The sequence below is a fragment of the Aphelocoma coerulescens genome, chromosome 30, assembly GCF_041296385.1.
Source record: "Aphelocoma coerulescens isolate FSJ_1873_10779 chromosome 30, UR_Acoe_1.0, whole genome shotgun sequence".
NCBI classification, from domain to species: Eukaryota; Metazoa; Chordata; class Aves; order Passeriformes; family Corvidae; genus Aphelocoma; species Aphelocoma coerulescens.
Window position 1 is genome coordinate 1833734 of NC_091043.1, and position 11180 is coordinate 1844913.

Consider the following 11180-nt stretch of genomic DNA (forward strand, 5'->3'; position numbering starts at 1 on the left):
TCCCAGTGTTCCCAGTAAGAGCCGTACTGGGAGGAGGGATCGTGCTCCCAGTTCCTTCCCGGTGCTCCCAGTATCGCTCCCAGTGCTCCCAGTTCCTTCCCGCTCCTCCCAGTACCGCTCCCAGAGCTCCCAGTACCGCTCCCAGTGCCGCGCGGGGCGGGGCCGCTTTGGCAACCCCCCCGGACACAGCGCGGCTGCTTTGGGGTGTCGGAAGCTGCCCGGGCCGGGGCGGGAGCGGAGGAGCCGCGGGAGGAAGAGGAGGGAGGAGGAGGAGCGGAGAAAAAGGAAGAAGAGGAGCAGGAAAAGGAGGAGGAGGAAGAGGAGGAGCAGCCGCAGAAGCACGCGGTTCCCCCGCCCGCCCGCAGCTCCCCCGGCTCCGGCAGCATCGCCCCCCCGCATCCCGAGGTGAGCGGGGAGGGGGAGCTCGCCCCAAATCCATCGAGGCTCTCCGGGAGGGTTTTTTTTTTGGGCAGGCGATGTTTGGAGCTTGCAGGACCCCAAAGCTGAGCCGGAAATACGCCTTGGGTGGGATCTTGGGGTGTCCCAAGTGGCGATTGCCCGGTCCCGGAGGGGAGGGGGCGATATCGGTTTTGGGGATCCCGGGAGAGCCGGGGGGTGGAAGGCGGGAGCCGTGGAGAGCCGAAGGGGCGATCCCGGAGGCGCGGGACCCCCGGCAGCCTGGAGGGGTGGGGGAGACTGGAGATGAGCGGGCTCCGGGCCCCCGACACTGAACGGGGCGGGGACTTGTGGAGCTGGGCTTGGGCTTGGGCAGCAGCAAAGCCAAGGCGCTCAGGCCTTGCTTTCCCCCGAGCAGGATTTGCCATCGCCAACCCGAGGCCGGATGGAGGAGGAGGAGGCCGCGAGGAAGAGGGAGATGCCCCAGGCAGGTGAGGAGGAAGTCAGTGGCCCTTTGCCCTCTGTCCTGCTCCATCTCCCAGCCCAGCATCGGCCCCGGCTGCAGGACAACCCCGCTGCCGACGCCGTCCTGCCGGGGACGGACTGGGGGGATCTCCCTGCCCTTCCCTGTGGCACGGAGGCAAATGCCATCCTCTGCTTGTCCTTCCTCCCCCAGACAAGGAGCTGAGCTCAGAGCCCAGGGAGGACAGATCCCCGCAGAAGAACCTGGTGGGAGAGGCCGTTTTGAGCGGCTCCACGGCGCAGGAATGCAATGGGGAGGAAAAGCCCCGGAGATCCCGCACGAGGAGGGGCTGCAAACGCAGCCCAAGGAGCTCCAAGGAGGAAGGACCCTCGGTGGGCCGGGAAGGCGGCCGGAGATCCGGCCGGAGCTCGGAGCTGAGGGTCCATGAGCAGCCCCTTGCTGGGGAGAAGCCCCACAAGTGCTCCAAATGTGAGAAAAGCTTCAGCCAAAGCTCCAGTCTGATCCGCCACTGGAGAATCCACACAGGGGACCGGCCCTACGAGTGTGTGGAGTGTGGGAAGAACTTCAGAGAAAGCTCTGATCTGATTGACCACCAGAGGATCCACACAGGAGAACGTCCTTATGAGTGTGGGGAGTGTGGGAAGAGCTTCAGGCGTAGCTCGGACCTGACTGTCCACCAGAGAATCCACACTGGGGAGAAGCCCTACGAGTGTGGGGAATGTGGGAAGAGATTTAACATCTGCTCCAACCTGAGCCGGCACCAGAGGATCCACACCGGGGAGAGGCCCTACGAGTGTGGGGAGTGTGGGAAGAGGTATCAGACCAAATCCGATCTCCTTGTGCACCAGCGGACGCACACTGGGGAGAGGCCCTATGAGTGTCCCGAGTGTGGGAAGAGGTTTCCAAGCCGCTCAACTCTCATTGTGCACCAGCGGAGTCACACGGAGGAGAGGCCCTATGAGTGTCCCGAGTGTGGGAAGGGCTTCAAGCAGAAGTCTACCCTTGTTGTCCACCAGTACATCCATACCGGGAAGAGGCCCCACGAGTGTCCCGAGTGTGGGAAGTGCTTCAGCCAGGGCTCCCGCCTGATCCAGCACCAGAGGATCCACACCGGGGAGAGGCCCTATGAGTGTGAGAAGTGCAGGAAGAGGTTTCACACCAGCTCCCATCTCCGCTTCCACCAGCAGACGCACACTGGGGAACGGCCCTACGAGTGTCCCGAGTGTGGGAAGAGGTTTCAGTGCAGCTCCAGTCTCCTCGTGCACCAGCGGACTCACAGAGAGGAGAGGCCCTTCCGCTGCCCCGACTGCGGGAAGGGCTTCAAACGGAACTCCACCCTCGTCAGCCACCGGCGCCTCCACACAGGGGAGAAGCCTTATGAGTGTGAAGAGTGTGGGAAGAGCTTCATCCAGGGCTCCAACCTGATTGTCCACCAGAGGGTCCACACGGGGGAGAAGCCTTACAAGTGTGGGGAGTGTGGGAAGAGCTTCAGCCAGAGCTCCGGCCTGATCAGCCACCAGAGGATTCACAGCGGGGAGAGGCCCTACGAGTGTCCTGAGTGTGGGAAGAGGTTTGCAAGGAGTTCCAGTCTCCTCGACCACCAGCGGATGCACACCGGGGAGAGGCCCTACGAGTGTTCCGAGTGTGGGAAGAGGTTTCAGACCAGCACCTATCTCCTCCTGCACCAACGCATTCACATGGAGGAGAGGCCCTTCCGCTGCTCTGACTGCAAGAAGGGCTTCAAGCACAGATCCACCCTCGTCACCCACCGGCGCATCCACACCAGGGAGAGGCCGTATGAGTGTCCCAAGTGTGGGAAGAGGTTTCAGACCAGCTCCCATCTCCTCAGACACCAGCGCATTCACAAGGATTGAGAGGCCCTTCCGCTGCCCCGACTGCGGGAAGGCCTTCAAGCAAAACTCCTACCTCATCACCCACTGGTGCATCCACACTGGGGAGAGGCCCCACGAGTGTGGGGAGTGTGGGAAGAGCTTCTGGGAGAGATCTGACCTGATCCAGCACCAGAGGATCCACACCGGGGAGAGGCCCTATGAGTGTCCCGAGTGTGGGAAGAGCTTCTCCAAGAGCTTGACCCGACACCAACGGAGGCACCGCTAAGGGCAGCCCTGCAAGTGCCCCAAGTGCAGGAAGAGCTTTGTAGGCTGCTCCAACCCCATCCCCCGTGGAAGGATCGGCATTGAATGATCCCCAGTGACCCCCGTTGGGCAGAGCCCCAGAGATCCATGGTGCTGGTGATCCAACCTAAATCCATTGTTTTCATTCTCTCCGGCCCACGGGCGTCTTCCACAGCCATATGGGGATTGACTGGGGTAAAACCCACGATTTTGGAGACAATGGCATGGAAACCCTTCCAAAAAGTGTTCTTCCCACCTACCCAACCACGTGGATGCTCAGCTGGCACAGACAGGAAAATGCTTTTGTTTTGGCCTTGATTTTCTTTTGTTTTCTGTTCATCCGTTCGAAACACCTGAAATTGGGGTAAAAATAAAGATGTTGAACTAAGACGTGGATGGGGACATGGGGGGACATGGATGGGGACATGTCCATGGGGGGGGGACTTGGAGGGACATGGCCAAGGGTGGGGACATGGGGGGACATGGATGGGGACTTGGACAAGGGTGGAGACATGGAGGGACATGGATGGGGACATGGCCATGGGCTGGGACATGGGGGGACACAGCCGTGGGGGGAGACAGGCATGGGGGTACATGGAAATGGATGGGGACACAAACTGGGACAGCGCTGGTGCCACCATGGTGCCACCATCATCGTCTCGGCCACGGCGAAGCACTGCCCAATGCGGTTCCTGCCACCACGTCCCCGCTGTCACCACCGCGGTGTCCCAGCTGAATGTCACCACCCAGCAGGGTGGGTGACGGGGGCACTTGTTCAGCTGGTGAGATGTGGCCCAGAAGCGGGTGACAGACACCAGGGTGTCCCAGAGCCACCATGGCGGCAGGGCCAGCGCAGAGGTGCCCAGGGCCACTGTGCCCAGGGGACCTCAGCCTGGGGACAGGGCAAGGTTCAGTGTCACCCGCGGGGTCACGTGGCCCCATGCTGGATGTCACCGGACACATCCTGGTGGCAGCATCCCCACAGGTGCGGTGACATTGTCCCCCTGATGTGTGTCCTGGTAGCTTCATGTCCCTTCCCCTCCATGTGTTGCTGTCCCTGTCCCCGTCCGTGTGTCCCCATCCCCTTCCGTGTGTCCCTGCCCCTCCCCCTACGTCCTTGTCCCTTTCCCCCTGCAGGGCCAAAGTCCCCGAGGTCCTGGGACCATATCCTGCAGGAGGTCCCCACATCCCTCAAGGTGTCCCCATGTCCCGCAGGACATTTCTGTGTCCCTCAGGGTGTCCCCGTGTCCCTCAGAGTATCCCCTTGTCCCGCAGGATGTTCTCATGGCTGCTCCTGGTGCTGAGCATCTGTGCCCACCCCAGCACAGGTAGGGACACGCCACGGCAGGACGCCAGGACCTATTTTGGGTCCTTTCCCTCTGATTTGTGTCCTTTCCCCCTCTTTTGGGTCCTTTCCCTCTGGTTTGGGTCCTTTTCCCTTATTTTGGATCCTTTCCCTCTCTTTTGGGTCCTTTCCCCTATTTTGTATCCTTTCCCCCCATTTTAGGTGCCCTCCCCTTGCTTTTGGCACATTTTTGGGTGCATCCCCCCATCAACCCCCTCTGACCCCTTAACTCTCCTCACCTCCCAGCCGCTGTCCCCCCAGGTGTGTCCCCCGCTGTCCCCCCATGCCACATGGACTCGCTGCTCGACATTCTGGATGCTCTCAAGTCCTCGGCCTGGGGTGGCTCCCCCGGCACTGCTGTGACCTTGGGGAGGGGGCTGGGAGTCTGCAGCACCCCGGGCTGCCGGGCAGTGCTGGTGAGCCCTTTGGGACCCCTGAACACCCCCCGGTTGTCACCGCGGGCCATTGGCAGCTCCTGACCAAGCTCCTCTGCCACAAGCCGGTGACACCGGAGCTTGGGGCGGTGCTGGCCCCTGACGGCTCCACGGTGGCCCTCAGTCTCCTCCTGTCCTGCATCGAGGTGGGGCTGAGATCCGGGGGGTTTGGGCGACCCCTCCCCACCCTGGACCCGCCTGCTGACCCCCTCTTGGCTGTCACCATCGCCGAGGCTTTGGGGACATGCTTCCTGCTGGCGCGGGGGGGTGACAACAACGCCAGTGCACTGGGACCTGATGGCTGCTGGGACGATGTGGAGAAGCCCCAAAATCACACCTTGAGGGGTCCCCAGTCTCCTGTCCCCGACCCTGTTGCCATCGGGGCCCTGGATGGGGTGGTCCTGGGCGTGCAGCTGGCCCGGGGACCCCTCCCAGTGGCCGAACAGCTCCGGGGCTACTACAGGACCAGGAATGGCTCAGAAGCAGGGAGACCCCCCAGCAGTAACCGGCGCCGGGATTTTGGGGCGCTGGTGGGACAGGAACAGCTGGAGAAGGAGGTGGCGGCGGTTTTGGGGCTGCTGAGGACGCTGTCGCCCATCCTGGAGCTGCTGAGGGACGTGGGGACACAGCAGGTGGCGGCCGTGGCTCGTTGGGCGACGCGGGAGTTCAGCGAGCGCTACGTGGGTACGGGTGGGGTGGCAGCTCCTGAGTGGGGGTGGCACCCCCTAAACGGGGTTGTCACCTCCCAGACAGGGGTGTCACCCCCTGAATGGGGTTGTCACCCCGAAAGGGGGTTGTCACCTCCCAAATGGCAGTTGTCACTGCACAAATGGGGGTTGTCACCCACCAAAGGGGGGGAGAGGGTGTGGAAGGGGCCACCACCACGTCCCTTGGGTGGCCACTATTGTGTCTCCTGGATGGGCACCACTGTGTCTGCTGGACACTGGCCACCCATGTCCTCTGGATGGCCACCACTGTGTCCGCTGGACACTGGGCACCTCCATGTCCCAGCCAAGGGACCCCCTGAGCAGCCACTCCCTGTCCTCTCAATGAGTCCCAGGAGGGTCCTTCAGCCGGACAAATGCCACCGTCCCCACATGGACACTGCCGTGCCCCCAAGGACCTGTCCAGCCCCTTGTCCCCACATGGACCCTTACCATGTCCCCAAGGAGCTTCTCGTCCCCACATGGACCCTTACCATGTCCCCAAGGAGTTCCTTGTCCCCCCATGTCCCCAAGGTCTCAGGGGACACCTCCATCCCATTGTCCCGGCAGAGTGCCCGGCCATCGTGCCCCGCTGCCTGTGGGGGGCCCGTCCCTACCAGGGCACCCCGTCCCCGCTGCGGCCCCCGCTGGGCTCGGTGTTCCTGCACCACACCCTGGAGCCGGTGCGGCCCTGCCGGACCTTCGGTGCCTGTGCCAGCGCCATGAGGGACATGCAGCGCTTCCAGCAGGACACCCGCGGCTGGGATGACATTGGCTACAGGTCACCGTCACCTCCTCTGGTTCCTGTCACCTCCCATGGAGCCCTGGCACCCCCCCGTGGGGCTGGCCATTGTCCCCCTGTGGGCACTGCCACCCCCATTGTCACCCCTCACAGTCCCTGTCACCCCCATCGGTCTCCATCACCCTCCCTGGTCCCCATCACTGTCCCTCCACTGTCCCCCACTGTCCCCACCACTGTCCACCCATGGCCCCCACCACTGTCCCCCACTGTCCCCACCCTCACTGTCCCCTCACTGCCCCCTCACTGTCCCCGTCATGTCCTCGCAGCTTCGTGGTGGGCTCGGACAGGTACCTGTACGAGGGCCAGGGGTGGCACTGGGTGGATGCCCACACCAAGGGCTACAACACCAAAGGCTTCTGCGTTGGCATTGTTGGTGACTTCACGGCCACCCTGCTGGACCCCGACACCCTGGCCCTGGTGCGGGACCAGCTCCTGCCCTGCGCCGTCCACTCCGGCCACGTCCAGCCGGACTTCACCCTGCGTGGCCACTGCCAGCTCGGCCACACCGACTGCCCCGGCAACGCCCTCTTCCAGGAGATCCAGAGCTGGCCCGGCTTCCAGGGGACACCGGTGGCCCTGGGGCTCGGGGTGGGTGACCGGTGGGGTGGGTGGGATGGGGTTTGGGGTCATCTTGGGACTGACCATGGGTCTTGTCCACTCTGCAGTGAGGAGTGGCACTGGCTGGGCTGGGCTGAGCTGGACAGGGGCAGGAGAGGTTGGACGCTGGTCCAGATGGACACCAGCCCAGTGTGGATGGACACTGGTCCAGCAGATGTTGGTCTGATGGATCCCAGCTGGACCCTGGTCTGGATGGACACCAAACCCATGGATCTCAGCTGGACTCTGCTCTGGATGGCCCCTGGCCCTGCAGCCCCCCAGCCTGGCAAGCCCTCAGCCCAGATGACCACCAGCCTGGCCACATCCTGGCCCACCCCACTGGCCCAGCAGCCCATCCCAGTAGCCCCAACCTCCCCCAAAATAAACCCAATTCCAGAACATGAGCTCCGGGTGGTCCCTGCAGAGTAGGGGGAAACTGAGGCACGGGCTGGAGGTGGCTTTGAGGTGCTGGGAGAGGACATCGAGAGGGACTGCATGCCGAGCCAGCACCAGGAGCAGGGCTGGGGCTGCTCCCAAAGTGTCCCTGCCCCAATGCCACAGCCGGTCATGGGCTGAGGGGGGGCTGGATCAGGCTTTATTGTCCAGCTGCATGCCAGGAGTGAGCACAAAATCTACCTGCATTCTCTGCAGCATGCCATCCTGGAGCAGAGCCATTGCCAAAGGAAGCCGTGAGCCCGTGACAAGCCAGTGCCGGAGTGGGATCCTAGCAGCACCTGTGGAAGCCGGGAGAGAGGAGCCCACCTGGAGCAGGTTCCTGCCAGGATTAATCATCCCGTGGCTTCCCACCAGGGTGTCGTTGCTTCCAAAAGGCCCCACAGTGTCACTGTGGCCCCTCGGTTCCACCAGGTTCCATAGCGTCACAAAGGGTGAATCGCTGCAAACCGGGCCTATAGACGCTTCAGAGACAGTCAGAGAAGAGGGTGTTTGCTTTATTCGGCGCCGGGTGCGCGGGGGATCGCTCCTCCTAACACAGACACAGAGCACAGGATATGGTTTCATTCATGAATATTCATCACATTCCTTGGGATAGGCGTGGTTACACAAATTACTTCTCGGAAGTCATTAATGTCATTAGCATAGGTGCCTGCATTTGCCGTGTACCTTGGTGGTCGCACTGAGGAAGGCTCCTCTTCTTCCTCGTTGGTCTTTCTGATGAAGATCAGTAGGCTTCGTCACAATGCACTTTTCACCTTTCTCTCTGGAGCATGTGCAGTCCTTCGCTGGCTGGTTCAGCAGTTTCTGGGCTGGCTTCATCAGGTTCTGTTTCTCTTACCTTGAAAAGGTGCATCTTGCTTCTTAGGCTTGTGATTAACATTTGCTGACTCTTAATAGTTAACTCGTGCTTACATCCGTTAACTATTGATTATCCCCTCTCAAGGGTCTCCAGGGCTCCCTGAGCTTCTGTGGTGTCACAGTGGAGGCAGGGTTGCATCAGGTTCCATAGCATCAGCACGGTCTCCAGGGCTCCCAGAGGTTCTGTGGTGTCACAGAGGAGGCAGGGTTGCATCAGGTTCCATAGCATCACCACGGTCTCCAGGGCTCCAAGAGCTTCTGTGGTGTCACAGAGGAGGCAGGGTTGCATGAGGTTCCATAGCATCAGCACGGTCTCCAGGGCTCCCCTGAGCTTCTGTGGTGGTGTCACAGAGGAGCCAGGCTTCCTTGTAGTTCCCCAGCATCACAAAGGCTCTCCTGGGAGCCACGGGTCACAAAGCACCGTGGGCTCTGTGCAGCCCCGCTGTGTCACAATGGCCGCTGGCTTCCACGAGCCCCCGCAGTGTCCCAGTGGGCCCCGTGGCTTTAGGAGTGGGTGGCTGGGAGTTGGTGCCAGCGGCTGGGGGAGAAGCAGCAGGGACTGTGTGTGGACAGTGCCATGGCCACTTGTGTGGCCACTGGTGTCTCTGTGCCAGGCACAGCCGTGGTGTGTAACACCGGCTCTGGGTCCTTTGGCTGTGCAGGTGGCAGTCACGGCCTGGAGCAGGGCTGCTCCCGGGGGACAGCCTGGGGCAGGAGGCTGCCAGGATTCATTCCCCACATGCTGCAGCTTTCCTTGCCTGCTGAGACGGAGCCCCTGTGCTAAGGCAGCCCTCTCTGGGAAACAGCCAGGGCTGGGCAGTCCCACAGCTCCCTGCAAGGCCTGGCTTTGCCAGCTCTGAGGTCCAAAGCCAGTGCCAGAGAGTTTGCCCCTGACATTTGTGTCTAGAGCTTTGTGGCAGGGCAGGTAGGAGAGGTAAGCCAGGCTGGCAAGGCCCAGCGGGTATCATCTCCTGGCACCAAAAGGTCTGAAGCTTCACAGACGTGGGAAGAGATAGAAAATGTGGGTGACCAAAAGGCCTGTTTCTACACTTTAAAAGTACTACAGTTTGTCACAGAGGCAGAAGTCTCTTACACACTCCTTGGGAATGAGATGATTTGTCCCCAAAGCTTGGGTGCAACATCGCCGTTATTTTTCCGGAAATTGAGGGAAAAGATTTCGATGTGTGCCCCTTCAACAATTTGGTGGTAAGATACATTGAATCCTAACCTATCCCATTTCTTTGCTAGCTGTAAAATTAATGGTACCTTTAACCCAGTGGGTATAATACTAGTTGTCCTTTTTTTGTCTTATTCCTGTGTAGTAATAATCCGTTTTAATTCTTATGCCTGTTAGTTTTGTGTCTATTAAATAAATAATTCCTTCTATATTAGACTGAAACAGCCATTATTAAAGAACTTACGAATGAGAGTGGGTCTTGGGGTGCTGGCCACCTCCATAACTCGACTGCCTGCTGCCAGAGGCCTGGGGAAAAGGCAGGGACTTATTTCAACCTGCATCACCCATTAATAATACTTTGGCATAGTCGAAGCAGGATGATGGCAAATGATTCAAAAAATCAGACTAAAGACTTAGCAGACTATTTATGGAAGCACAGTGGTCATGTTGAAATTGATGATCCCTGGCTGACAGATAATTTGTCTCAGTGAGGAAAAATTAAACAGAAAATAAATGGAAAGCGGGGATCACTGAAAGATTCGAAAGGAAAGGGAAAAATCTGTCATGCCCTTGTTCTGTGCTTAGACTCTGCTTGGGAATGGAGAGAACAAATGAGAAAAGAAAATGATAAACTGGTGAATGAAATGCAGACATTAAAACTGGCAAAATTATCCTTGCAATGCCAATATAGCAAAGTAAAACAAGAGCTAAAAGAATCCAAAAAAACCCAGAAAAATATTGGAGGAAAAATTGGAATTGACATTATTACATACTCCCAAAGCTGTGGATGTTAGAAAAATCCAAAAATTAATAATGTCACCTGAAGATTGGGACAGTGATATTTGGGAAAGCTCTGATGAAAATTATAATGAAAACATTGAATTGGATTTTGATGAAAGCATGGAACTTCTATCTTTTAAAGAGGAAGAAGATCCAGAATTTAAAATGAAACCTATAATAAAAACTGAAATATCTGAAGGACCACAGGGTGGTCAGAGGTGAAACACAACCAAAACATTCCCCTTTGATCCTCTGCAATTGGTAAACCTCTGAGAAAAGTACAAAAAAAAAAGCAGGAGAAACTGAAACTGAGTATTTATGGAGAGTTTGTCTCTATTGTTAGATGGGACAGAAAGTTACGGGTTTTGGGGAGCCGGCGTATTTCTGCATAATGGGCCATACCCCCTAACGAACCCCACTCTGTCACAAGCAGAGTTGCACACTGGGCAGGCGGAATGAATAACGTGGGAAGGAGGGAACCAGCCTCAATTCTGCACTCATCAGATGATGTTACTACCACGGTAACCAAAGCTGCCTGCATACAAGCAACGCATGATGGCACAAACAGGAACATTCCACTCTCTGCAGGAACAGACCCCGAGAGAACGAGACCTCTGATTAGAGGGGCCCCAGCTGTATTTAAAAATTTTTGGTGGGGAAACGAAATGAAACCCAGAACAACGTAGCCTACAACAGAGGCCTACGCAATCCACAAGCCCCACGGAGACCAATTCTGGCCTGGGGAGATTTTTCACATGAAATAGTAGCCCATGCCAAAGAAATAGGTTGGGACACCCAGGAGAAGGATTCAAGTGCTGAAATGCGGAAGGTCCCCGAACAGTGCATGAGAGTTGTTAAAAACAATTCACCAGAGAAAGGGGAAACCCTGGCTAAAGTAACCCCCATAGAGAGAAAAGGAATGAACTGTGGAGGACTTCTACAGCCCTGGGGATACCCAAGTGTGCCCCAAGAAAGCAGCCTAACACTGCGATAGCAGAGTTAATTCAAGCTA

The 11180-nt window shown here is 58.5% G+C and overlaps 1 protein-coding gene and 1 pseudogene across 1 annotated transcript; both read left to right on the forward strand.

The window, feature by feature from the left end:
- On the forward strand, nt 1-3403 carry LOC138100236 (zinc finger protein 420-like; annotated as a pseudogene).
- Nucleotides 3404-4291: 888 nt separating this feature from the next.
- LOC138100147 (N-acetylmuramoyl-L-alanine amidase-like) lies at nt 4292-7326 on the forward strand. The gene is given in 6 exon segments (XM_068997872.1): nt 4292-4343; nt 4622-4771; nt 4774-5478; nt 6069-6279; nt 6567-6899; nt 6966-7326. Coding segments are annotated over 6 exon segments (1812 nt in total).
- Nucleotides 7327-11180: the final 3854 nt, after the last annotated feature.